Consider the following 25,417-nt stretch of genomic DNA (forward strand, 5'->3'; position numbering starts at 1 on the left):
TCGGCTTGGGCTGGGCTGTGCCGGGCCGGGTTCGTGCCGGTGCCGGTGCCGGGCCCGGCCATGCTGTTCCCGGTGCCGGTGCCGGGCCCGGCCAAGCTGTTCCCGTGCCGGTGCCGGTGCCGGCCATGCTGTTCCCGGTGCCGGTGCCGGGCCCGGCCATGCTGTTCCCGGTGCCGGTGCCGGCCCATGCTGTTCCCGTGCCGGTGCCGGTGCCGGCCATGCTGTTCCCGGTGCCGGCCATGCTATTCCCGGTGCCGGTGCCGGGCCCGGCCATGCTGTTCCCGGTGCCGGCCATGCTGTTCCCGGTGCCGGTGCCGGCCATGCTGTTCCCGTGCCGGTGCCGGCCATGCTGTTCCCAGTGCCGGCCATGCTGTTCCCGGTGCCGGTGCCACCGTCCCTCCCCCCGGGGCCGCCGAGCGCGCACGTGGTTCTCCTGCGCGGGGGGGCGGGGCGGGCCCGGGCTCTGAGCTCGGCGCTGTCCAATGGCGGCGCGGCCCCGCCCCCTCCACCGGCGAGCGGGCCAATGGCGAGCGAGGGCGGGCCCGCGCCGGCGGGAGGGGCGGGGCCGCGGTCACGTGGGGGCGGAGGGCGGCGTTAAAGCGCGCCGGGCGCCCGTGGCCGCGTCAGTGCGGGCGGCGGGGGCGGGCGGCGCCGGCGGGAGCGGCCGCCAGCGGAGCGGCGGAGCGGGGCCGGAACGGCAGCGAAGCGGGACCGCGGTTGGGGCTTCCCGGTTAGCGCGGCGCGGCCCGGCCCAGCCGGTGAGCTGAGATGACGGGCAGGGGCGGACGCACGTACACATGGCGGCGGGAGGGGGCGGTGGCGCGGGAGCGGCCGTTACCGGCGGCGGGAAGGGCCGGTGTCCGGTGCTCGCCCCGCTGAGCTCTTGTCTTTCCCGCAGGATGAAGAGCGGCGCAGGCCATGGCGCGGCACCCAGTCCCCAGCCCCTGCGACCGACGGGCCTGTAGGACGTCGCAGCCCCCCCGAGCCCTATAGCGATCCCTCTATTTAATTTTATACCTAATTTATTAACCCATCGCCCCGCCCCCGCCATGGAGCCGACCCCCGCGGTGCCCACCGCCCCCATGGCTGACTTCCTATGGATGCTGGTCCTGGGCTTCATCATTGCTTTCGTCCTGGCCTTCTCTGTTGGTGCAAACGATGTGGCTAACTCCTTTGGCACGGCTGTGGGCTCCGGGGTGGTGACCCTGCGGCAGGCCTGCATCCTGGCCAGCATCTTTGAGACCGTGGGCTCTGTCCTGCTGGGAGCCAAGGTCAGCGAGACTATCCGGAAGGGGCTGATTGATGTAGAGATGTACAACTCCACACAGGAGCTGCTGATGGCCGGTTCGATCTGCGCCATGTCTGGTAAGGAGCAGGGAGGTCACAATGTAGGGGCAGTGTGTCCCATGGTGCCCTGGTGATGGCTTTCTTAGGCTGCTTCTTCTCCAGGATCAGCTGTGTGGCAGCTGATGGCTTCATTCTTGAAGCTCCCCATTTCTGGTACCCACTGCATCGTTGGAGCAACCATTGGCTTCTCACTGGTTGCTCAAGGGCAAGAAGGTGTCAAGTGGTCTGAGTTGCTGAAGATTGGTAAGTCCAGCTGGTGGGACCACCCCAGCCATGGCCCTCATGTGTCCCTGGGCTTCCTTTTCCAGCAGCAGGATGCTGATTGTGCCTCCCACTTTCTAGTGTTGTCCTGGTTCATCTCACCCCTTCTTTCGGGCATCATGTCTGCTATCCTGTTCTTCCTCGTCCAGAGATTCATCCTCTGTAAGGTAAGGGCTGTCTGCCCTGCTTTCTGTCACTTTGGGGCTCTTGGCTGTTCTCAATGGACTCGTTAGTCGGCTGATGGTCACCACGGCTTCTCATGGCACATCCTGGAATGTGTGTGTTGGCACCAGGGGAGCCCTTTGGGAGCTGAAGAGGTGAGAAAATGAGGCCTGTGGCCACTCCACAGAGTGGACCTGGAGGGTTTTGGGGCATCATCTCCCCTCTGAAACATGGGAGTTGTCTTGCCTGGCTTCAGCAGGAACAGCCCTGTTTCCCAGTAGTGAAGTAGCCCAGAATTGATAAGACCTGAGCTGTCAGCTGGGCATTTCCAAAAGCCTGGTGTAAGGATTTTTTTCCTTGGGATAGGCTGCAGGTGAAAGTGGTGATCCACAGCCATGGCTTTCCTTAGCTGGGAGGGACAGAATTGTTCCTGGGGCTGGGGAAACCACATTCTTTCCACCTGGAACCCCAGCTATGCAGAGAAACTCCTGCTTATCTGAGGTTAAATTCCTTTAGGTTTTACCTCTAATGATTCAAGAGACATTAAGATCTTATCACTGGCCAGCCCTTTAAAACAGCTCAGCATCACCACTGCCACAGTAACCTTGTGTAACCAGCCTCCCAAAGTGGGGCTGGCCCTGTCAGCTCCATTCTGGTGCTGAACAGTCCAGTTGCTCCGTGCTGCTTGGCATTCAGGAAGGCTTGGTGTGCTTGTCCTGGTGCCAAACCCCAATTGCTGGGCAGCAGTGGGGATTAAATGCTCCCGCTGCTGGGGTGAGGGCCTTGCTGTCAGGTATGTGCTCAAATAAGCTCCTTTGTGAGTAATGGACTTTTTGTTTTGTCCAAGTCAGCTGGAAAGAGGTAAAAGCTTTGAAAGTTCCTGGGGAGTTGAAAGAAAAATGTACGTGGATGTGGCAGTTTGGGGAGCCGAGGAAAGGGTTCAGAAGCTAGGTAGAAATGAGTTGTTCCAGGCTTGGGAGTGCTGGAACCCTGGGCCTGCCTTGGCTCTCTGAGGAGCCTTGTGGGACCCAGGGTATTGTGCTACCTCCTGCCCTCCCAGCCCGGGGGGCATTTGACTGTGGGTTGTTCCCTAAAGGCTGTTGGGAGCTGCCATCTGTAGGTGACTGAGGGCACAAACCCCTTCTGGAAAGGATCTGTTGCTGAGCTGTTCCTTGGCTGCTGCACAGCCCCCCAGTCTACCTCTCTACAGCACTGATTTGTGTTTTCCAGGCAGATCCTGTTCCCAACGGCCTGCGAGCTTTGCCCGTCTTCTATGCTTGCACTGTGGGAATCAACCTCTTCTCCATCATGTACACTGGGGCGCCCTGTAAGTGCACCGAAGAATGCTTGAACGTGAATTTTGAAATTCTTTCTAAAGCCTCCATTAAATGCACGATTTACCCCTTTTTTGCTTTACAGGGCTGAGATCTCCTAGAAGGCGGCTGGCCTGTGCCAGTTACGGAAGGCGGCAGGCTGGCCTGCACTGTCTGGGCTAGGTAGTTGCCCAACCAAAGAGACCTGCTCAAACTAAACTCCTCCAGACCTTTCTCCTTAGACTTGCCAGGACTGGCCAATAACATGACTTCCCCTTCCCTTCTCTTACCTGTGCTAAAACTCAGGTATCTGCTGGCTGCTGAAGAGACTCTTCAGGCCGCCAGTAGTGGCACTAGGAGCAAGGTTGGGGGCTGCGCCTCCTGATTCCTCCTGTCCCTAAAAACAAGCTAATTACTCCCTTTGAGAAGAGCTGGCCTGTCTGCTGCAGAGTCTGAGTTTCAGTTGGAAAAGCCAAACTAAGGTGCTGTGTGGCAGGGGACAGGTCACGAGCAGGACTAGGAGAGGGCTCAGCAGGGACAGGAGGGATTTGCCCGTGGAGCCAGAGGCTCAGTCACATCCGTTGTTTGCTGGGATGACTCGGCCTGAGCTGTTTTTTGGTGTGAGCGTGGGTTTCCTGTTGTGGAAGAGCCTCTGGAGGTGGGATGCGGGCAGGCAGTGCTGGCTCTGGCAGGGTTTGCTCTGTAAACAGTGGCTGGAAAAATTTTTGGAGGGATGTCAGCTTCCCCTTCCCTGGGCTCTCCAACATGGGAGAGAGGAGGACAGGCCTGCAGTGGTGCTGCTGGGGGCACTGGGGCTGCTCCAAAATCACTTGATCACTTGGCATGCCCAAAATGGATCTGTGTTTATCCTGAGCCCTGAATTGCTGAGTGAGCTCTAGGTTGCTTGAGCACAGGGTTTGCAGGCAGACCTGTGCCTGGGTGAGGTGTCCGGTCTGCTTTAGGAGCAGTAAATGCAGCATCTGCCTGCAGCAGCAAATGCAGGGTTTGGATAGCCACAAGCACCTGATGCCCTACCTGGGGTTGCATGATGCCAGTCTTCTGCTCAAAGTCAGGCTGCCTGTGAGAATGCTCCTAAGTGGGTCATGTATCACCTCAGATGCCATGAAGCCTAAATTCCCATTGACTCCTGGAGCAGAAGAGCTGCCCTCCCCAGCAGCCGGAGGGGCTGGTGAGCTCCTGTGGCAGCAGCCCAAGCTTCCCTGTCCTCTCCAGAGCAGGGAAGCAGCAGTGGCGCTGCAGCAGCCAAGCTGGGAGGTGTTTTTTCCTTTGACATTGCAGCAAATGAGGAGACAGGAGCTGTGTGGAGCCAGGGGCATGCGCCACTCCCGACAGGGTTTGGCTGGGGGAAGGGGCTGTGAAGGGTCAGCTGCTGATGGGAATATGACCCATGGGGCTGCTCAGAGAGTATACCTGGGGTCTCGGCGTGGTCAGTGATGCCTTCCCAGCAGTGTTTCTCCCTGGCAGGTGGATTAGCTCAGGGCTGTTGCAGGTGATGGGAATCCCTGTGCCTGGGAAAACCAAAGTCATATATTGAGGAGGGTTTTGCCCAGAGGTTTTCAAAGATCCATTGTTTTATTTCCTAGTGCTGGGCTTTGACAAACTTCCTCTGTGGGGTATCCTCCTAATATCGGCGGGGAGTGCTGTTGTCTGTGCTCTCGTCGTCTGGTTCTTTGTATGTCCGAGAATGAAGAAGAAAATTGACCGTAAGTACCGCGTCCCTCTGCAATCCTCGGGGAAGGGCAAACTCTGGCTAACAGACTTCTCTTCCCAGTGGGAGATCCCATTAGCTCTGGGGCTGTTATTAGCAGAATCCTTATCTTCGCTCCGGGATTAACCTGCTCTGAGTCACTGGGGCACTCACCACACTGGGCTCTGCCTGCTCCCAACCAAGGCACCCAAAACCCCCCAGGAGCAGCTGTAGTGCTGCTGAGCAGTGTCTGGGGGCTGACTGATCTGCGGGGTGATCTCTCCAGGAGCTGTGGGCAGTATCAGACAGCTTGTCTCACTCTAAGAGAGGAGAGAGAAGGGCAAGAGACAATGTGCCTGTTGTAACCTTTAATCTTCTCATACCTGCTGAGCAATCCTTGGCCTGGCTGGTGCAGATCACAAGTTTAAAGCTGACAAAATCTTTTCCCTGTAGCAAAAAAACCCAAAACACTGTATTGAAAGGCATCCAAAGGAGCAGCCCTGAGGTCTGCCTCCAGAGCCATGCCTGGAACTGCATGTGGTCCTGAATATCAATGATGTGTGCAAGCTGGGAGTTGGTGATGAGGGGATGTCCTCGTTGTGCTGGTGTAATTGGGGTGTGACTAACAGCTTTATGGCTGCTCTTGACAATCCTCCAGCTGTTCAACTTAACTCCTGCCTGTGAGGTGAGGTGGGCTCTTCTGCCTGCCAGACGTGCTCCCGGCCTGCCCACAGCATCCCTGGGAGGAGGTGGGCATGCAGGGAGAGACAGTTCTGCTGGGACTGGATGCCAGGGTCAAGGGTTGATGCCACAACCCAGCCCTTGAGGCAAACAAAGTGACAGGGAAGTGGTCATGTTTATGACAAGAAGGTGGTTTTGGTTGTTGTGTGAAGGAGCTGACCTCATGTTTTCACCTGGAGAAAACATGCTTTTCCTGGTAGAGGTGGAGGAACAGCCTCAGCTTCCCGGGCTGGGTGCTGCTGGCTTGGCTCCTCAGGGTGGACAGGAAACCAGGCTGCCTTTGGGAGGTGGAGGCCAGCTCCTCTTTGGGTTTGCCATTCACCAGTGGAAGCTGGAGAGGAGCCCAGGCTGGAGCTGCTGGGCTGGAAGAGGAGCTGGGCTCTTCTGGGTGCCTTTTTGTCAGCTGAAGGGGTCATAGCCACTCCAGAAGTGAGTCCAGAGCATCCCACTGCCCGCAGGGATGGGACAAACATGGCCCAAAGAGGAACCTCTGCACTAGACATTACTGACATAAAAGCCCCATAATGGTGTTCACCACACCCCGTGTGGGTGGGGGTGTCTAAAAATAGGGGATGAGCTGGCTTAGATGGTTTGGCTGTTGTGACTGGGACAAGGTGTGACTGCCCAGCAGTTTCCAAAGTTCAGGATGGGAGTGAGCTGGAAATTTTATTTGGCTGCCATAAATCTGAGTGGCAAGGGGTGTGTGAGCTTGTTGCTGGCATTGGGTACAGTGGTGGAAAGGGGTTTGATGGCAGCTGCCCCCGCCCTTCACAGGAGAGATAAAATCGAGTCCTTCTGAAAGCCCCTTGATGGAGAAGAATGTTGGCTCAAAGGAGGAGCAAGAGGAGGCCAAGATGCCCCTGGGTGATGCCAAGAGCCCTGCTGCCGATGCAGAGTCGGCCATGCCGCCCCGGGCAGCAGTGGAAGAGAGGATGGTCTCCTTCAACCTGGGGGAGCTGGAGGAGGCCCCAGAGCAGGAGAGGCTTCCCAGCCTCGACCTGAAGGAAACAAGTATTGACAGCGGTAAGTAGCAGGGGGTGATACAGTTGGTAAGACTTGCCCAGCCCCAGGCACCCCTTGGTGCTAACCCCTTCACCCGCTGTCCCCATTGGCAGGAGCTGTGCGGCTGCCCAATGGCAACCTGGTCCACCTGAGCCAGGCTGTGGGCCACCAACTGGGCTCAGGCGGGCAATACCAGTACCACACTGTGCACAAGGACTCCGGCCTCTACAAGGAGCTGCTGCACAAGCTGCACCTAGCCAAGATGGGGGACTGCATGGGGGACTCGGGGGACAAGCCCCTGCGGCGCAATAACAGCTATACCTCCTACACCATGGCCATCTGTGGCATGCCCCTGGACTCGCTGCGTGCCAGGGATACCGAGGAGGGGGAGAAGCTGAGCTGGTCTGTGGCGGACACTAAGAAGAGGGTCCGCATGGACAGCTACACAAGCTACTGCAACGCAGTGGCAGATGCCCACCCGGCTGCAGATGTGGACCTGAACACAGCCCAGGCAGAGCTGGGTGCCAGTGCCCACAAGGGCAGCAGCAGCTCCCTGGAAGAGTGGCATGAGCAGGACAAGCCTGAGGTGTCCCTACTCTTCCAGTTCCTGCAGATCCTCACGGCCTGCTTTGGCTCCTTCGCTCATGGTGGCAATGATGTCAGGTCAGTGGGAGTCAGTGGGAGCCAGGGAGGCTGCTAGCTGGGGCTAGTGCTCACAGAGAATCATGGAATCACAAAATAGTTTGGGTTGGAAAGGACCTTTAATATTGTCTTGTTCCAACCCCCTGCCATGGACATGTTCCTCTTGACCTGGTTGGTCCATGCCCCATCCAACCAGGCCTTGAACACTTCCAGGGATAGTCTGTCTTGCCAAGAGCCTCTGGTCCTCTAGACCAGATCCCCTTTCTCTTCCAGCAATGCCATTGGGCCCCTGGTCGCACTCTTCCTGGTCTATCAGACGGGCGATGTGGCTACCAAGGTGGCAACTCCCATCTGGCTGCTTCTCTATGGGGGTGCAGGGATTTGCATCGGCTTGTGGGTCTGGGGAAGGAGAGTCATCCAGACGATGGGGAAAGACCTGACTCCCATCACACCATCCAGGTAAGGGCTGCCATGGAGCAGAGGGGAGGCTCCAGGCAGCCTGAGAGCTGCATTCTGCTCCAGGAGCCCATCTTCCTTCTCTCTTGGGAGTTTCAGTGGTCAAGCTGGGGTGTGTGTAGCTCCAACACCTCACTGCATCCTGGGGGGTTCAGCTGGGGCTCTGGAGAGCCAAGCTGTGCTGCCTTGAGCTGAGCCCATGGGATGTTTTGGAGTATCCAGTGCCCCTGTTCAGATCCGCTTTTTGTCTGCAGCGGCTTCAGCATTGAGCTGGCATCAGCACTGACGGTGGTCATTGCCTCCAATGTTGGCCTTCCAATCAGCACAACCCACTGCAAGGTAGGAGGGGGTGGCAGGGGGATGGCTTTGGCTCAGTGTGAGCTCAGCATTCCTGAATCTTAGTGTTCATAGGGCTGAGCTGTGTGGGAGGACCCTCTCTGGGCTGCTGGCCACTGTCAGCTCCCAGCTCTGCCTCTTGCATCTCAATGTGAGGTGGCAGTGGCTGCCCAGGCTCAGGGTGGGTCCCTGGGCCACTTGGGAGATGATGGGAGAACAAAACCCCTTTCATGGTCCCCTAGGCTCTGCCAAGAGGCCATGGGAACCCAAGTGCCGCAGGGTCCTGGTCCTGTCACCCCTCTGGGTGGCAGCTCCTTGCCTTGCACTCTGCCCTGCTCTGAGAGGTCCCCACAGACTGGAGCAGGACCCAGGGCTCCGGGTGGGGGGTGAAGGAGTGCATGTTTGGGGGGTGCAAATGCCTGCTCTGGTGCTGAGCTGTGTGCCCTGACTCCTTGGGCAGGTGGGCTCAGTGGTCTCGGTGGGCTGGCTGCGCTCCAGGAAGGCAGTAGACTGGCGCCTCTTCCGAAACATCTTCATGGCGTGGTTCGTCACCGTGCCCATCTCTGGCCTCATTAGTGCTGCCATCATGGCTGTCTTCAAGTTCGCTGTCCTGAAGGTGTGAGGGCACCAGGGCTCCCACTGCTCCTGCTTCCCACTGCTGTCCTCCCTCGAGGAGCCACTGAGGCTGCCTGCTGTGGGGTGGGGGCTGCACCCATCTGCACATAGTGCTGTCACTGAAGTATCTTTTTTTTTTTTTTTAAATATAACTGTCTTGGCGCTAACTTTGGGGGGGGTGTACTGCCATGGCTGTATCTGCCCCCAGGTGCCCCCCCCACCCCCCCCCGATCTGCTGTAGCTGTAGATAAGCAGTTACTGGGGGCGACTTTCTCACTTCTAATGCTCCCCTGGCAGTGCTCTCTTGGGGGAAGGACAGAGGATTGTCCTTGCCTGTCCTGGAACAAAGGGCTGGGGAGTTGTAGGGTACCCCCCTTGCAGGCTGTGCAGTGTTCAGCTTTGCCTCCATTGCCACAGTGCTGTGGACACCATCCTGCTCGGGGGCCCTGGGGGCTGCCCTCTGGCCCTCTGTCACTGCTGCTACCTCGGACTTAATAAAGATTTCCTTCGTATGCCAGTGCTGCCTGTGGTTCTGGGGGTTTGGGATACAGTGGGGGCCCCAGGTGCTGCCCCATAGCCCTCCCTGCCTTGGCCCTGTGCCCCAGGAGGGAGCTGGGGACAAAGATAAGACCCCCACGTGCCCCCTGTGTCGTGGGAGGGGCTGTAAACAGCCCTGCGCAGGGGTTATCAGGGCCCCACACCTGGGGGCGGCTCCTGCTCATCTCACCAGCCCTACTCCCGGTGTTGAGGGGTGGATGTGTGTGTGTGTGGCTGGCCGTGGGTCCGTCCCTCCCCAGCCCTGGGACAACAGCTGCTCCGCTGCCCCCCTCCCTGTGCCCTGGGCTGCTCCTTCCTGCCTGGGTCAAGGCCGGGCCCGGGGCCCCATGCCAGCGGCCCCGGGGTGTCGCAAGAGGCACGGTGGGGGCGGCCGCGAGTGCTGGGGGCGGGAGCCACACGCAGCGTTCGAGAGGTGCTTTGGGTGCTGCGTGGGGCGCAAACTCCGCACCCCGGGGGCCGGCGGGCGCTGTGTCCCACGGGCCGCGGGTGCTCCATCCTGTCCCGATCGCCCCGCGCTATCCGCCCCGGCCCCGCTCCCGGCCTCGGGGCGGTGGCGAGGCCGGTCCCTGACCCCGGTTAATGATTCGCCGCCGGGCGCTTCCCGCTGCCAGCAGCGCCGCTGGGCAAACAGCGGCCCGGGGCTCCGGGCCTGGGGGAGGGGGGCGGGGGCGGCACGGGCGGGGAGCCCCGCTCAGGGGCCCACGGGGAGCACTCCCCGTGTGCGGGGGCCACGCTTGGGGAGGTGTCAGTACCCCATGGGCGGAGCACGGGGGGATGACTGCCCCATTTGGGGGTCACTGCCTTCGGGGTGCCCCGGGTCCGTCCCGGCTGTGCTGCCCGAGGGGGGCCGGGCCCGGCCGATGGCCAGGGCGGGGCGGTTCCGCAGGCCCCCGTTAAAGCGGCGGCGGCCGGAGGCGGTGGCCGGAGGCGGTGGCGATGGGCAGCGAGGGGCAGCGGGGCCCGGCGGCGGCCCGGGGTCCGGGGCAGGGCGACCCGCGGGCCCTGCGGAGGGACTGCCAGCACCGGTGGGCTGGGGACTGGCGGGCAATGGGGGCAGCAGGACTGGGGATGCGGGGCGAGGGCTCGGGGAAGGACAGGTGGGGAGAGCACATGGGGAGGGGAGCAGAACCCGAAGGAAGGGCCCGGCGGTTCAGGTACGGGAGAGGACCCTTGGCGGACCGGGAGGGGGCAGAGGCCCTGGGCGTCATGTAGACATGCCGGGGTGGGGGCAGGTCCAAACAGGGGCTCACTATCCCCCCCCCCCGGGGGGGGCACCCCCTCTGCCTCCCCCCCCATCCCCCCCACCCCAGCTCCATTTCCAGCTCTACAGCCCATTTTTCTGCTCCAGTAACTTGCTGTGGGGGCCCTGGGCTGGGATGAGCACACGACCCTCCCAGAGCACTGACCAGGGACTGGGATAGGGAAACACGACCCTGTCTCTTCCTCTGTGCCACCCCAGCCCTAAACCTCTCCTCACCCTGTAACTCCCGCTGTAATCACCCCCAGGATCTTTGTCAACCGGAGCTTGGCACTGGAGAAGATCAAGTGCTTTGGCTTTGACATGGACTACACCTTGGCCGGTGCGTTTTGGAGGAGCCCTAAGGCAGGGTGGGGTGGTAGTGGGAGCCCCTGCCCACATCGCCCCTTCCCCCCATACAGTGTACAAGTCCCCTGACTACGAGGAGTTGGCCTTCAACCTGTTGCTGGAGCACCTCGTTGCCATTGGGTACCCTCCTGAGATCCTTGCCTACAAATATGACCCCACCTTCCCCACCCGGTGAGTTTGTGGAGGGGGTCCCAGAGCCGGGAGGGGGAGGGAAGTGAGCCCCCCACGCACTGACAGCTGTGTAGTGCAGGGGGCTGGTGTTCGATGCCCTGTACGGGAACCTGCTGAAGGTGGATTCCCACGGGAACCTGCTGGTCTGTGCTCATGGCTTCCGCTTCCTCAAAGGGTGAGTCTGGGAATCCCCCACCCCTGGGGCAGGGGGGGTTGGGGGTCCCTCAGGGTGGAGTGCAGCTCCATGCTCCCTCCCCAGAGCCGAAATCCTGCACTATTATCCCAACAAGTTCATCCAGCGGGATGACATGAAGCGCTTCCACATCCTCAACACCCTCTTCAACCTCACAGGTGAGTGAGAACCCCTATCGTCCTGGCCCTCCCACCACCTTGGGGCGCTGTCCTGTCCCGCACCCCCTCTCATAGCCCCCTCCCCCACAGAGGCCCACCTCTATGCCTGTCTGGTGGACTTCTTCACCAACTGCTCCAGATATGTCAAGTAAGAGGGAGGTGATGGGTGGGGGCTTGGATCGGACAGGGGGTAAATCCTGCAGGGAGTTTCCCTTGGCAGGGCAGCCCCTTCACCTCTTCTATTCCTGACTGTTGCAGCTGTGACACCGGCTACAAGCATGGGAACCTCTTCATGTCCTTCTGCAGCATGTTCCAGGATGTGCGCGAGGCCATGGACCATGTCCACCTCTCTGTGGGTGCAATGGGCAGGGGGCTGCTGGTGGTGGGAGCTGAGAGTGCTGGGGTTTTCCCACACGCACACCCTGCGAGATTTTGGTCAGCCCCACCCCGTCCCTTCTGCAGGGCTGCCTCAAGGAGAAGACGCTAGAGAACCTGGAGAAATATGTGGTGAAGGATGTGAGTTGTGCAGACCCCCATAGACTCCTCCCTCCTCTGCTCCCCTCAGTCAGTTCCTCGTGGCCCCCCCGGGCTCGCTCCCACTGACTTGCCCCACACCAGCCCCGTGTGCCACTGCTGCTGAGCCGCATGAAGGAGGTGGGGAAGGTCTTCCTGGCCACCAACAGTGACTACACCTACACTGACGTGAGTTGGGGGTGTCTGTGTCCCCCACCACCAGGTCCAGCTTGCCCTGGATGGGGGAGGCAGAGGGGATGTGTTGAAGCACAGGCAGGGTCTGCCTGCCCTGGGGGCAGCAGTGATGATGCCCGATGTCCTTGCAGGCCATCATGTCCTACCTGTTTGACTTCAGCCAGGGGGACGAGGTGAGTCTGTCCTCACTGTGGGCTGGGTGGAGGACGCAGAGTGCCATCAGCATTCTCCTGTTGACCCCCTCCCCGGCACCCACAGGCTGACGTCCCACAACGCCCCTGGAGGTCCTATTTCGACCTGATTGTGGTGGACACCCGCAAGCCCCTCTTCTTTGCTGAGGGCACCGTCCTGCGCCAAGTCGACACGGTGGGGACCTCTCCCCTGCTACGGGGCTAGTTGGGGTGGTGGGCACTGTTTAGGCACTGAGGGGGCTCCTGTGAGTACAGCAGGGTAGATTTCATGGCTGATTGGGCACCAAGCAGGCACAGATCCCAGTGTCGCCATCCTGGAGTCCTCTTGTCTTGCAGGACACGGGGAAGCTGCGCATTGGGACATATACCGGCCCCCTCCAGCACTGCGCTGTCTACTCCGGTGGTAAGCGCCCAGCTGGGCTCTGTCTGGGCTCTGTGGGTGGCACGGGGGCCCACTCGCCCCCCACCTTGACCCCCGGCTGTTGCAGGCTCCTCAGATGTGGTATGTGACCTCCTGGGTGTGAAGGGCAAAGACATCCTCTACATGGGCGACCACATCTTTGGGGACATTCTCAAATCCAAGAAGCGGCAGGGCTGGCGCACCTTTCTGGTGGTGCCTGAGCTGGCCCGCGAGCTGCAGGTCTGGACAGAGAAGAGCGGTGAGCAGTGTCAGGCTGGGGACACAGACTTTGCCGTGCAAGGGGAGGTGGCCTGGAGCCTCCTACACCCCTCGATGGCAAAACTGCGTCAGTAGGCTGTGCCCTGACCCTCTTTGTCAGTCATACTGGGCAGTGGGTGACGCTCCTGCACTGAGCTGGCCCCATTGCACTTGCAGAGCTGTTTGAGGAGCTGAGGAGCCTGGATCTCTTCCTGGCTGAGCTGTACCAGTGAGTTGGTTGGGATGGGATAGAGGCAGGGGTGGGAACACCTGTGGGGAACCCTCCAGGTGAGCCCTCAGCTGGGTCTGTTCCATTCCAGGCACTTGGACAGTGGCAGCAGCGAGCGCCCGGACATCAGCTCCATCAAGCGTCGAATCCAGGTGCCACGCAGCTGACACACAGCTCAGCTCCCCACCCTGCCACAGCTTCCTCCGTGGGGGGGCCCCCAGGGGGCGTTGGGGGCCCTGACCGTCCTGCTGTGCCCACAGAAAGTCACACATGAGATGGACATGTGCTACGGGAAGATGGGCAGCCTCTTCCGCTGTGGCTCACGTCAGACGCTCTTTGCCAACCAGCTGATGCGCTATGCAGATCTCTATGCTGCCTCCTTCATCAACTTCCTCTATTACCCCTTCAGCTACCTCTTCCGGGCACCCCCTGTCCTGGTACGCAGCCCCCAGCCCCTGCTGCTCACCTGCTGTGCCTCAGTTTCCCTCCCTGAGGGGGGCATGGGGCTGATAGAGGTGTTGGGTGGGCACCCAACCCCTTGGCTGGCTGGTGCCAGCCTCTCTCTGGGAGCCTTGTCCACCCCCCCGCAGATGGCCCATGAGTCAACAGTGGAGCACTCTCGCCTGGACTCAGGGGATGCGGTCCCTGCCCTTCCTCCCTGGCTGGCCCAGCACGGTGACCCTGGCCAGCAGGTGGGTGGCAGGGAACAGAGGGGCAGAAGGACATGGGCATCCTGCCACCCTGATGCCCTCAGGGTCCTGTGCCCACTGAGCCCCATCTGTTCTGTCTCAGGTCCCCCAGGACTCGAGTGGGGAGGAGGAAGATGATGGAGAAGCCTGAGCACACCCCAGCTGCTGCCATGGCAGGTGCCAGCCTCACGGGAGGGCATTCGGGGGCCCTGGACCACTTGCACTGCCAGATGGAAGCTATCCACGGTCATCTACCACCTCTGGTGGCCACAGGATGGCTGCTGGCCCTGACCCATGGCCCCTGTCACAGCTGTCCCTGGGCAGTTGGGACCTTCTCCTGACTGTGCCCAGAGCCAGGAGAGGGCCCCCCCCAAGCCTGCCAGCTCCTGCCCCTTTAACTCATATCTGCCTGGTGCCCCTTTAACTCATATTTCTCCCACCAGCTCAGTGCCAGCCTGGGGCCACCCCACACCAGGGTGAATGGGCAGTGCCACTGCTCCAGTATCACTGGAAGCCCCACCGCAGCAGTCGGGGTCCCAGCAGCTCCTGCCCCTTCAGTCTCTGGGCCTGGCCATGAGCACTGCAGTGCTGGGTGGAGGGGGTGGGGCTCTGGAGGTGACAGCTGCTCCAGGGGAACCCTCTTCACCAGCTGTTCCCCTCTTCTTTTTTCTACCCTTTTCTATTTATAAAGATACTCAAACCTCCTGGCACCAAAGAGACATAACATTGACTGTTTTAAAGGAAAACTGCTTTGTCCCTGCACCTGAGAGGTGGGGGCAAAGGGCAGTCCCCAAATCCTTGTCCAGCAGCTGGGACAAGTGCAAGCCCCTGGGCAGAAGGTGGTAGCCCCGAGCTATCCCCACCTCTGCAGAGGAGGGCCAGGCCAGCAGCACTCCACAGAGTGGAGCCAGCCCCGTGCCAGAACTCCAGCACGCTGCTCCCAGACTTCTTCCAGCATCCATGACTCAATAGAGATGCTGAGGCAAGGCTGGGGTTGGGTGCATTGTGAGCGAGAGAGGAGCCAAAAGACCGTGATGGGGCCAGGACCGCTGCTTGCTGCGGCTGGGTGGAGGACAGTAGGGCTCCCCTTCTGCAGCTGCCATATGGTCGCTGTTCACAGCAGAGAGCACCTGCCAATCCCCTCACCAACCTCTTGCCTGGTACCTTGTGCTGCTGCCCGCTCCAAGTGCAGGGACAGCAGCGGAGGGGGCCCAAGTGCCCTTACAGGGCTCATCTGTCCCCAGACCCCCACCCCATGTCCAGGTGTTGGGGGCCTGGCCTGCTGCACCCCAAGGTCCTCTGCAACCCTTGGTGCTGCTGTCAGTCTTGGGACCTGCACAGAAGCTGCTGGAGCACTGCAGGTCCCCCAGCCCCTCAGGCACAAGCACCTGTGCCTCTGGACACCAGGTCTCTGCACATGCCTCTCAGTAGGGGACATACAGATGCTGTCCAGGCAGGGCACAAGGCAGCTCCAGAGAACATTCCTCAGGACAGTGCTTCCGAACACTGGGAGGTACCTGGAATATTGCAGTCCAACTGACACCATTCTACAGCAGGAAAACCACAGTGTGTGTTGTGGCAGAGGAGCTGAGGGCAGTCCTGGGGAGACAATCCCAGGAGACGCAGCTGGTGTCTCCACACCACTCACTAGCTGACACACATCTCTACTGCAAGTTTTAAACCAGCATTTAGATATTTGATACAATGCCATCCCCCTCGCCTCTACATCTGAGGGGCAGCAAGAGCAGTCAGTGGAGCAGCACAGTGGGCAGGTGGCCTGCCCCTGCTGGGAACCCCTCAGGAGCTCTTGGGGGGATATGAACTCAAATCCTCCAGCTCTGTCACTTCTGGCAAAGCCAGGTTTTTCCGGAAGAAGAAGCAAGTCTCCTCCTCAGCATCCAGGATTTCCCTGAGGGATGACACCACAGGGTCATGGTCCTTCAGCATCTCTGGGTAGAGACTCACAACTCGCTCAATCCGTAGCGAGCGCCGCACGGGTGTCAAAAATTTCAATTCTGGGCCTTCTGGGAACTCCCTTCCTCTATGGAGAGGACAAGAGCCTTGGTTAAACCCTGTGGAGGAGCACTGACATGGAGGGTGTGTGCTGCCAGGAGCAGGAGATTCAGCCTTACCTAGATGCAGATGTAACCTGTAACTTGATTGAGGGGGGAAGTGAGGTCAGGGGCCTCCCCACCAGGCCTGGAGTCGATGCTGTGGGCTGCCTCTCACCTGGACAAGGTGTCGTAGGCCCCCAAGGAACGGGTTCCTCGGCCTTTTCTCCTGGCAGGAGAGGAAAAGGGCAATGCAGTTGCAGAGAGCAGCAGCTGGCACTCTGGACAGGGGCCAGGGCGCATGGCTGTAGAGACTTGCCAGTCCAGGACCCTCCCTAGCCCAGGCAGAGTAACATTGTCCCATTTTTGAGATCAGGATTCCAGACTTTCACAACACTCGTCAAGAGGGACACAAGGTGCTGGAACGGACTGTAAACCGCGTTGCTTCCCGGCTGGGAACACCAGGGACACCCCACCTACCCATGCTCCAGCCGGCCCCACAATGTTCAGGTTACCTTCCAAGTTTTGGGCTGCATCCTTCAAAATACTGAGAGCAGTTTCCCTGAGCTCCTCAACTGGCTGCAGGAAAAGCAGAACATGGGTCAGGGCAGATCTGGCATGGGAATGGAGACCAGAGTTACAGCTGAATAGGAGGAAAGGTTTTTGCTGCATCGCAACACCCTGTGCTGAGGACAGCAGGAAGAGGCTGCAGGATTCCCCTTTGCCCACTGGGATCCATCAGCACCCAGCACAGCTGGCCAGGTGCCCACCCTGCATGGGCACATCCTGCAGCATGGAATGGGACAGGCAGCTCTAAGGGACTTTTTCACCAGTGACTAATGCTGCTAAACTCATTCCAAAACCTGGCCCTTGGATCTCAAGGAAGCCCTCCAGTGTGGAGGCAGGGAACACAGGGAGCTGGCATGCCCCACTCACCTCAGCCCCAGCGCTGACTGCTTCTCTGTACAGCTGCAACACGTCAAAGGGGCCATTCCGGGCCAGCAGCTTTGCTTGGCAGATCCAGAATTTGGCAAATTTCTCTGCCTGGGGCACATGGGACAGGACTGCCAAGAGCTCCTCTGCAGGGACACCCTGCAAGGAGAAGGGAAAGGTGTCCATGGCATGGACGAGTATGTGCACCAGGAAGTAGTCTGTGCCTAACCACAGCTCCCAACACTCCAACACTCTCCAGGAGGAGGGCCTCAAAAGTCTGGGTTTGCAAGTCTCCTACATAACTGTTGCAATATTATTAAAGGATCAGGGACATGGATCACTGATAGAATTATGGGATCAATAAAAGAACTGTAGCAAGAGCCTGCAAGCAAAAGGCCTGTGTGAGAAAGACTCTCCATGAGAAAATTCTTGTGTGAGAACCAAGCCTGAGAAACAAAGAAGGGAGTTGGAAGCAATGCAGCTGTGCTGATAAGATGTGCTAACTGGGAGAGAAGGGAGGGTGAACTCTGAATTCTTTTAATCATAACATAACTGTAGAAGCTTGCCAATGTAAGTCCAATTATGTAGAAGCAGAAATGCGCTTTGATAAGTTTTAAGGCACTTAAGAGTTACCAAGCTGGTATTCTATAGAAGTGCCTCTGGATTGCTAATAAACGGAGCTTGCTCTTATCAACCACATTGGTTTGGGACTGCAATTTCTCCCCCCGCCGGAGTCGTCGGACTCTTTTTCATTTCCAACACATAACCATGGCAGCTAAAAGCTGTCCTGACTCTATCTTCCCCTTGAGTAAGTGAGTCTAGTATTCCAGAGGGGAGTCAAGGGATAGACTCCAGTGCTGGCATTAATTGGGGCCAGTAAACCCTGGAGCAGGGCTAGCAGTCAGTGGTCCTAGCAACTGTAGCTCACCAGGGCCATACCTCAAGCTGTGACACCCACCAGGGATCTACCTCGAGTTGGCTCAATCAGCCTGGGCTGCTGCTGCAGACTGCACTGCCAGGTTCCAGGACACCATCAGTGTCACGCAGAAAGCCCATGCTGGCTTTGTCTGGGCTAGAATTAATTTCCTTCCCAGTGGTTGGTATAGGGCTGTGTGCTTGGAATTTGTGCTAAACACAGTGATGACAAGAGGTATTTTCATAATTGCTGAGCAAGATTTACACAGCACCAAGGCATTTTCTACTTTTTGTACTGCCACACTGTCAAGGATGCTGGGGATCTGTGGGAAGTTGAAAGGAAACACAGCCAGGAGAGGTGACCCCAACAGACCAAAGATATATTCTGGACCCTGTACTCAGTGTATAAAGTGGGGGGGACATTTGGAGTTGACAAACAGTTGATGCTGTTTGTCTTCCCAAGTCACCACTGCATGTGATGGGGCCCTGCTCTCCTGGAAGTGGCAGAACACCTGCCTGACCATGGGAAGCAGGGAGTCAATGTTTTGCTTTGCTTGTGTGCACAGCTTTTGCTTTCCCAATTAAACTGTCTTTATCTCAACCCATTAATTCTTTGGCTTTTACCCTTATGATTCTCTCCCCAGTCCTGCTGGTGGAGGACTGCGTGAGCAGCTGCATGGGGCTTGGCTGCTGGCTGGGGTTAAACCACAGCAGTCCGTTTGGACAGGGTACCTCTCCATCCTCCCAGCCAGCACAGCTCACCGCATGCCTTTGGCCTACCCATAACTTCAGGAGGACTTTTATTTTCCTGTGTTTCCCCTCTGGCAACTGAACACTTGCTCCCAACCCCTCTTAGCTACAGGAGGGACATGGCCCTCATCCCCTGGCATGCTCCAGGAGAGGAGAAGCTTGTTCAAGCAGCTCCTTTCCCATTCTCACCTCCTCAGCGAACTTCAGGCACTGAGTTAATACGTTGTTGATCTCCGCTTGGCAGCGCTGCTCTGGATTCTCTTGCTTCTCTTTTGCTTTGATGCTTCTGCAGGATGGCTTCACTGCCTGCTTCTGAAGCAGTGCCATCGGTGGCCGCTTGTACTTCTTGCCTTTGGATGCCAACCACTCCTCCAGCTGTTTCCTGTCCAAGGACCGAGAGATCAGTTACCACCCCAGCAGACAGTAGCTTGGCAAGAGCTGGCTGTTTTTTCCTTGGAATCTCCCTTTAGCCAACTTCAGCGGCTCAAAACCAATCAGTATATCTATGTCAGAAACACATCTGAGCTCTAGACTGGGAAAGGAAAACACTCTCAAGTGTAAGCCTTGAGGCTAAAACAGGAGAGTGGCCACACACTCTCCTTCCACTTACTGAATCGGTGGGAGAGGAACCCAGGGTGACACCCAACATTATCTCCAACCCTTTCTTTTTCAGGGCATCAACCTCCCAAAATGCTTTTGCTGATAAAAGACTTTGGACTCCATTTTCAGCAGGCTCACCCAGTTAAACCTTTTAAACTCTGCTGTTTCCTGGAGGCAAGGACCCAGGTGGCCAGAGCTGCCACTTACTTACGATCTGCAGCTGATGGGATCCTTGGAATGCACCTAGCCTGCATACCACCTGCCTTCGGTAGCTCTGGTTGAAGCTCATCTCTCCTACTTCTCAAATCATCCTCAAGTACAGGAGTTTTGGAGTTGTGTATGCTGTGAGACTGGTTTGGGTGGCCTGTCCCTTGGGATGCTGCTGTGTGTCCAGGAGGCACCACCTTCATGTCCTTCCTGTCCATCCCCTCTTTAACCATGGGCCTTGGCAAAGTGACACCTGGGTTCAGGCTGGATTTCAGGTTTGTGGTCCCCTCGGGCTTGCCCAAGGTGGGAGGCTTGGTGGGAAATCTTCTCACTGGGGGAGGTTGGCTGTGGTGCTTGAGACTTCCCCCTGGAGCTGTGCCAGGTGGCTTTCCTACAGGTTGCCTCACTGTAGTAGTTTTTCCCTGGTTTTTCCCTGGGTTTTTATGTAGCAAATTATCAGAAGCAGGAAGGAACCGAGAGGGCTGCAACGGCCGAGTTCTGGTACTTGTATTTTGAGACACACTCTTTGACTCTGGCAGGGTTTTCCTGAATTTATCCAGAACTGGCTCTTCCTTAGGCTGGCGGTTACTAATTCTGTCTTTTGGACCCAGAACAGGCCTTGACGTTACGGCTGAGCTTTGCCTTTGGGCCAAGACTCTCTTCTTCCCGAGACCGTTTCCATCAGATTGTAAAGCTCTGATCAGCACCGGGGGTGTGGAGGCTCGTGGGCCGAGGTTTTCCTTGTGGCAGACTAGCCTGTCCTGCAGCCCCTCATTCAGGGAGTGAGGTGCTCCAGGAGGGGGGTGGTCACTTCCCACCTGAGGTGCTGCTGCAGTGACAGTATCCTGTGCAGACTTCGGGTTCCTTTCTGGATTTAGGTGACCTGAGCTTGAAGGTGGGAGTCTGTCTCTGGTCTGTGCAGAAGCAGGAAGCTTCCCATTGTTCCCCGGCTGCACTGGACACACCCCTGCTGCTCTCTGGGATGTATTTGAAGGCTTCTGCTGAGCAGTGTGGCCAGAGTGCTGTGTGGATTTCGCTCCAAGCTTGCCATGCCCTTGAGCACCCTCCATCACGTTCCCAAGAACATCCTCCTGGTTCCTCTCAATCTGGAAAGACAAAGCAGCCCTCAGCTCCAAGGAGACCACAGCTTGGTCAGACCCTGACAGCTGGCCCAGGGGACAGTCATGACAAAGCAGCTGTCAACAGACCAGTAACACAACACCCACCAGGACATGGGCAAAGGACCAGTCTTCCAAACTGAAACTCCTAACTAAGCTAAACTCCTTTGAAAAATAATTAGTTGACTCACTGCCAGCTACTTAGCCGTCTGTTGTATGCCCCCATTTGGAGTCAGGAACTCACAACCCTGACTTGGGGATGTGGTTTTCAAAGCAAGTTACAGATCTGAATTGCAGCCAGGATGAAAAATTATTATGACTAGAGTACATTCTCTTGTGACCCTGTAAGTAGCAATCCTGAGTGAGACCCTTTGAGCTCTCCTGGACTGCTGTGGGCTGCGACCAGCATCTCCCTCTGAGTGGGACATCTCAGAGCCAGCAAACTCTCACGTTTGCTGTACTTGGAGGAACAGCAAATGATGTCAACAGAGCCTGGGCTGATGCCCCCTCTCCCCGAGGCTCAACCCTTTGCCTGTTGAGAGGATACAAAGGCATCAACATGAGTCCTTCACTGAATTTGAGGGGAAGTTTTTTCACAGGTATCTACCTTGTACAAACTCTTTAGGTCTATACGTGTGTAAGTATGCTACAGCAAATGTTCCATGAATGTGGCTTTCCTTGGTTGTGCTACAGTAAATTCTATACGAATCCTTTGTTAAATTGTTTAATTTAACCTATTCAATAAATACTGTTAAGTGCTGTTAAAACCTTCAGGCCTAAACTGTTGGTCAAGTCCAGTGCTCAGATTAGCAAGACTGTCCGCTCTGAATCTTGTGACTCAATGGACCTTCCTTATTCCTTTTTAGCCTTACCCTTCCCTTCCCCTGCCTCACTCCCCCAGCCTCCACGTAGGTAATTTTGGAGTGGGTTTTGGTTTTAGATTGATTGATTTTAGATTTTAGCTTGCTTTTTCTCTATGTGCTTTAACCATCCAGTTAGTAGAGTGAACCTTGACAATGAACTTTGTCGTGCTTTCACTTTTATATTACACCTGCTTTTGCTGATACCTTTGCCAGTGATTCTTTAAGCAACCATGAAACACCCATTCGTGACAGGGGACCCTGTTCTGCCCAGACTCACTTAAAGCATGAGAGACCCAAAAGCTTCCTACTTACATGCTTGAGTTTAGAAACTGGCTCGAAGGGTGGATTCAGGTGATTAGTCCAGTTCTTTAAAAAGTGTCTGTGAAAGTCAAACAAATTATCAGGTTATTTATCAGCCATAAGAAAAGCAGAAAGAGTTAAATATCTAACCCACTGCTGGTTGTCTCAGACACAGGAGCTTAGGAGTAGTTTTCAGAAATCAAAAAGCTGTCAAGGAATACTAGCCCATACTATGAATTCTTTTTCTTTTGTGTGGCAACAGAAAAGCAACACAAACCATTAACATCCAAGGTTGTCCCCAAACTTCCATGGACAACAAAGCTAACCAAAATGATTCCTGCAGGCAACTGTCTGCCAGGTAGGGGGTTTGGAGGCTCCCAGATTGCCCTGTGTGTCACAGACAGATGGGGTCACGCTGCTGCCACGCTGCAGGTCATAGTGGTGCCTCAGAGAGTCCTGCGTGGGGTTCACTGCAGTGCAGCTGATCCACAAGCCTTGCAGCTGTCCAGGCACTGGCAGCTAAGCAGGAAGGTGGGACAGCAGGCCACTGTCAGCTCCCACAGTCCTGTCCTCTCCTCCTCACAGAACTGGAGCCCTCTGACAGCAGCCAGCTGGGGAGTTCTCCCATCCCTCTGCTCCAGGGTAGCAGCTCAGCCCTCTGGGAAGATGAATGCCTGCACAAGTACTTTTCCATAAGAAAGAGCCTAGAGAGTGAGGGGATCATCTTCTGTTCTGCCCAAGTGCTGCCCTATGCCAAAAAGAAAGGTCGTGAATCTTCTCTCATTTCTATTACATTAGTGGCATTTCCCAGAGCCTGGTGACAGGAACTGGTTTGCTCTTTGATCCTGCTTCTTCTCTTCCTATTTTCCTGCCAGATGCACTGAAAACGCCCCTTCCTGATACGAACATATTCCAAAGGCCACTGGAAGCTGCCATTAAAAACCAGTGGTGAGACTCCAATCACCCTTTCCTTGAGACGTGGTTCTGGATCTGAGTTTTTAGCAGCAAGGCTTGTTCTGCCAGAGCCAGGAGCTGAGATGAGAAAGTTTCACAGAGACTCATAAAATATGCAGAAGAGACACCATCAGCCACTGGGAAATGGCAGCACTCAAACCATCCCTCTGCTCCTGCTGCCAGTAACCATAGACCAGTGCCAGGGTGCTGTGGGGGCAGAGCCCAGACAGCGAGGCCCTGGCAGGAGCTGGTTCTTTGTACGCAGGCCAGAGAAGGCAGACACTGGCCAGTGGGGAGAGCCAGCTATACCTCAGACCTTTACATATCATCTCATCCAAGCCCAACATCCTCCTAACTTACTTTGTGCTTGCGCATTTCAGCCTTTCCTTGGCTGCTTGGCAGTTCTGCGGCCGGCTCCTCCGCTGCTCTGCAGAGAGATGACAGGAAATGCAGTGCACACAGCACGGTCTCAGTTCTCAAAGAACAAATATCTGTGACAATGGATTTCTCTTAGTCTCAAACACTACATTGCACATCTCTCAAGCTCCCTGCCTGGGGAACCTGGCAATGCTGTTCCCAGAAATTCCCATGCACATGATACTGCCCAGAGGCTCACTGGCACTTGAGCTTCCCGACCCTCACAGAGTGATGCCACTCAACACCCCAGCTGTGCAGGGCTCAGTTTGCAGAAGGAAAGGGGAGATGCTGCCCACGATTCCGTTTCAGCTGTATATCCCGCAGGCCTGCACCCACTAGCAGCCAAGGCCTCTTCTAACACAAGTAAGAGGGAAAAGCAAGGAGCGTCTCAAAAGGAGGAGAAAGGATACTTCCGACACTCCCAGTTTGGCTGCGGCACCAGGGCACCTGTCATAGGTTAGCAAGCATAGTCCCGGAAGGGATGTCCTTGCTAAGGGGTGTTTACAGCTTCCTCTGGGACCTGGCAGAACCTATCAGCTGGCCAGTTTGAATATGGACAATTCTCTGAGCCACTTAAAGTTGTGACCGCCTCTGTGATCCACATTTAAGAATAGACAAACTCCCCCCCAAGCTCTCTCTCGTTTCCGGCGCTGGGACAAGTGGCTGCAGGCCCCGTGTGGGGGCCAGAGGGCCCAGCCAGGCCCTGCTTGGGCCAGGCCGGGTCGGGCCACGGCCATCCTGGAGCCGATGGACCTGTTCCAGCCATGGAACCCCCCCCACTGCCTTGCCGTGGGCAGCCGGAGCGGCTCGGCTCTCCCCCCTCTCCACTGCGATAAGAAAGATTCAACATTCCAGCTGCAAAGCTGCAAGGCCGAGGTGAGATTAACCCTTTTACTGCTGTGAAGAGCTGAAAACCTGAGGGAAGAGAAAGAGGAGATGCTTAAAGCTGAAGGTCTGTTGTGAAGCTATGATATATCAGAGTAATTTCATGAAGATCTGGGGGGTGGAGTGTTCAACGCATGAGCAAAAGCACCTGCGCCGAGATAGGCAGATGCTGACGCAGCTGTAATTTCATGAGAAGTTTGGACAGGGAGAGATGGACCAGATGAGGACTTTGGCTCCAAACGGGAAAGGAGAAAACCTCAGTCCCTAGAGATGCTCCCAGAGATAGTCCTAACGATGAAGATGAGGAAGACCCTTTGCTCCCAGGGAAGGAGAAGGGCCTCTGTTTTTTGTTTCTGAACGGCTCAACCTTAAAATTGTACCCCAAAAAACCTTCAAGAGTGGACCCTCGAAAGCAGTTGCGGGAAAAGCTGCAAGTCGGGGGAAGGGACTCACATGCAGGCAGAGAGACTCCTCTTCCTAAATGGACTGAACAATATTTGGAAGTAGGCGGCTCTCTCGTTGTGATAATGTTTTCATAGCATGAGCAAGAAGAGACTTCTCTTTCTAATGGACTGAACAAGGTTTTTATGGAAGTGGTAACAGACTGAACATCTCAAGGGTTGTCTTTTCACATTGTCAGTGGGAGAAGGGAGAAAGGTGGGGGGAGGAGGAGAGTTCTGAAGGTGGTATAACTTTTTTTCCCTTCTTTTAGGTCTGTTAATAAATTTCTTTATACTCTTTCAAGTTTGGTGCCTGCTTTGCGTTTCTCCTAATTCTTATCTCACAGAAGATAAACAGTAATGAGTATTTTGGACCAAACCACTACACTAAAGTGGTGTTTCCGCCCGGTTACAAACCCAACCAGCGACAGCACCTCACAGCCAGAGTCCAGCATCACCCCATCCCGAGGGCCCCCGTCCCTAACACTCTCCCAGTCTCACCCGATCACCCACATTTCGCCCTGGGCTTTAGGGACATGTCAAGCCCCCTCTGCTCTCCAAGGCTTCCACTGAGCCCCAAGAGCGGCACGGCCCCCCCCCCCCCAACACGCCCCCAATCCTTCCACACTGCCTTCTCCCAAACCGCGTCCCTGGGCCCGTTTTGTGGGCACCTCCTGCGGATTCCCACACCCCTAACCACACCGATCCCGCGGCCCCCACTCAGCCTCCCTCCCGGCAGCCCCCAGGCCACCCCTGACACCCTCCCCACAGCCCCGTCTTTGCGCGCCTCCAGTCCAGCACTCCCACAGAACTCGCGGCCTCCCCGCAGGGTACCCGCCCCAGAGGGTCCGCAGGTCGCAGCACCCCCGCATCGCAGGCCCTCATAGCTGCATTCTCCCCCGCGCCCACAGGGCCCCCAGACCGCCCGCACCCCTCAGTACCGGTACCCCTCAGAGCCAGCTCCGGCGCTCCCGCCCGCTCCATCACGGCGCCGCCGCAGAACAACCGCCCACAGCTCCGGCAACCGCCGCGCCGCATTCATTGGCCGCCGCCTTCTTCAAACCGACCAATGGAGAGAGCCAAGCGGCGGCTGCGGCTCTGTCATTGGTCGGAGGGGTCGGGGGCGGGGACAACCGCAGGGGGGGGCCGGGTCCCTGCCGAGCCGAGCCGAGCCGAGCCGAGCCGAGCCGAGCCGAGCCGAGCCGAGCCGAGCCGAGCCGAGCCGAGCCGAGCCGAGCCG

At 57.3% G+C, this 25,417-nt stretch overlaps 3 protein-coding genes across 7 annotated transcripts; 2 read left to right on the forward strand and 1 right to left on the reverse strand.

Annotated features, from left to right (window-relative positions):
- The first annotated feature begins 642 nt into the window (after positions 1–642).
- On the forward strand, positions 643–9,095 carry SLC20A1 (solute carrier family 20 member 1). Its single transcript, XM_042029565.1, has 11 exons — positions 643–758; positions 899–1,365; positions 1,450–1,590; positions 1,690–1,775; positions 3,001–3,097; positions 4,688–4,807; positions 6,307–6,555; positions 6,648–7,197; positions 7,450–7,635; positions 7,887–7,971; positions 8,429–9,095. The coding sequence occupies exons 2-11, from the start codon at positions 1,050–1,052 to the stop codon at positions 8,588–8,590; spliced, it is 1,992 nt and encodes a 663-aa protein (XP_041885499.1). The 5' UTR covers positions 643–758; positions 899–1,049; the 3' UTR covers positions 8,591–9,095.
- A 964-nt stretch (positions 9,096–10,059) lies between these two features.
- Positions 10,060–14,454, forward strand: LOC121665421 (cytosolic purine 5'-nucleotidase-like). Its single transcript, XM_042029566.1, has 18 exons — positions 10,060–10,166; positions 10,648–10,721; positions 10,801–10,918; positions 10,998–11,093; positions 11,178–11,269; positions 11,360–11,417; positions 11,528–11,621; positions 11,732–11,785; positions 11,888–11,971; positions 12,109–12,150; positions 12,236–12,343; positions 12,505–12,571; positions 12,657–12,827; positions 13,004–13,055; positions 13,147–13,207; positions 13,316–13,492; positions 13,646–13,747; positions 13,848–14,454. Exons 1-18 carry the CDS (start codon positions 10,078–10,080, stop codon positions 13,893–13,895), a joined length of 1,587 nt encoding a protein of 528 aa, XP_041885500.1. The 5' UTR covers positions 10,060–10,077; the 3' UTR covers positions 13,896–14,454.
- Positions 14,455–15,407: 953 nt separating this feature from the next.
- Positions 15,408–25,234, reverse strand: CKAP2L (cytoskeleton associated protein 2 like). Of its 5 annotated transcripts, none has more exons than XM_042029560.1 (9): positions 25,125–25,203; positions 22,796–22,862; positions 21,494–21,560; positions 19,201–20,306; positions 18,583–18,775; positions 16,732–16,887; positions 16,311–16,374; positions 15,877–16,024; positions 15,408–15,785 (listed from the first exon to the last, which is right to left on the reverse strand). In XM_042029560.1, the coding sequence occupies exons 1-9, from the start codon at positions 25,159–25,161 to the stop codon at positions 15,542–15,544; spliced, it is 2,082 nt and encodes a 693-aa protein (XP_041885494.1). In that variant the 5' UTR covers positions 25,162–25,203; the 3' UTR covers positions 15,408–15,541. The 5 variants fall into 5 exon arrangements, with proteins under 5 accessions (XP_041885494.1, XP_041885493.1, XP_041885497.1 ...); XM_042029559.1 differs by having other exon boundaries at positions 25,119–25,190; XM_042029563.1 differs by lacking the exon at positions 22,796–22,862 and having other exon boundaries at positions 25,125–25,234.
- Positions 25,235–25,417: the final 183 nt, after the last annotated feature.

The sequence above is a fragment of the Corvus kubaryi genome, unplaced genomic scaffold, assembly GCF_017639235.1.
Source record: "Corvus kubaryi isolate FWS band 111438036 unplaced genomic scaffold, C.kubaryi_AGA036_p1.0 37326, whole genome shotgun sequence".
Lineage (NCBI taxonomy): Eukaryota > Metazoa > Chordata > Aves > Passeriformes > Corvidae > Corvus > Corvus kubaryi.

Coding starts and splice junctions, on each gene's coding strand:
- SLC20A1 (XM_042029565.1), top strand. CDS start 1,050: ATGGAGCCGACCCCCGCGGTGCCCACCGCCCCCATGGCTGACTTCCTA. Junction 4,808..6,306: donor AATGAAGAAGAAAATTGACC/GTAAGTACCGCG, acceptor CGCCCTTCACAG/GAGAGATAAAATCGAGTCCT. Junction 6,556..6,647: donor GGAAACAAGTATTGACAGCG/GTAAGTAGCAGG, acceptor CCCCATTGGCAG/GAGCTGTGCGGCTGCCCAAT.
- CKAP2L (XM_042029559.1), bottom strand. CDS start 25,161: ATGGAGCGGGCGGGAGCGCCGGAGCTGGCTCTGAGGGGTACCG. Junction 22,863..25,118: donor GCTGGCTCTGAGGGGTACCG/GTACTGAGGGGT, acceptor ATCTCTCTGCAG/AGCAGCGGAGGAGCCGGCCG. Junction 16,025..16,310: donor TGCAGCCCAAAACTTGGAAG/GTAACCTGAACA, acceptor CTCTCCTGCCAG/GAGAAAAGGCCGAGGAACCC.
- LOC121665421 (XM_042029566.1), top strand. CDS start 10,078: ATGGGCAGCGAGGGGCAGCGGGGCCCGGCGGCGGCCCGGGGTCCGGGG. Junction 11,972..12,108: donor GTGACTACACCTACACTGAC/GTGAGTTGGGGG, acceptor ATGTCCTTGCAG/GCCATCATGTCCTACCTGTT. Junction 13,208..13,315: donor CCATCAAGCGTCGAATCCAG/GTGCCACGCAGC, acceptor CTGTGCCCACAG/AAAGTCACACATGAGATGGA.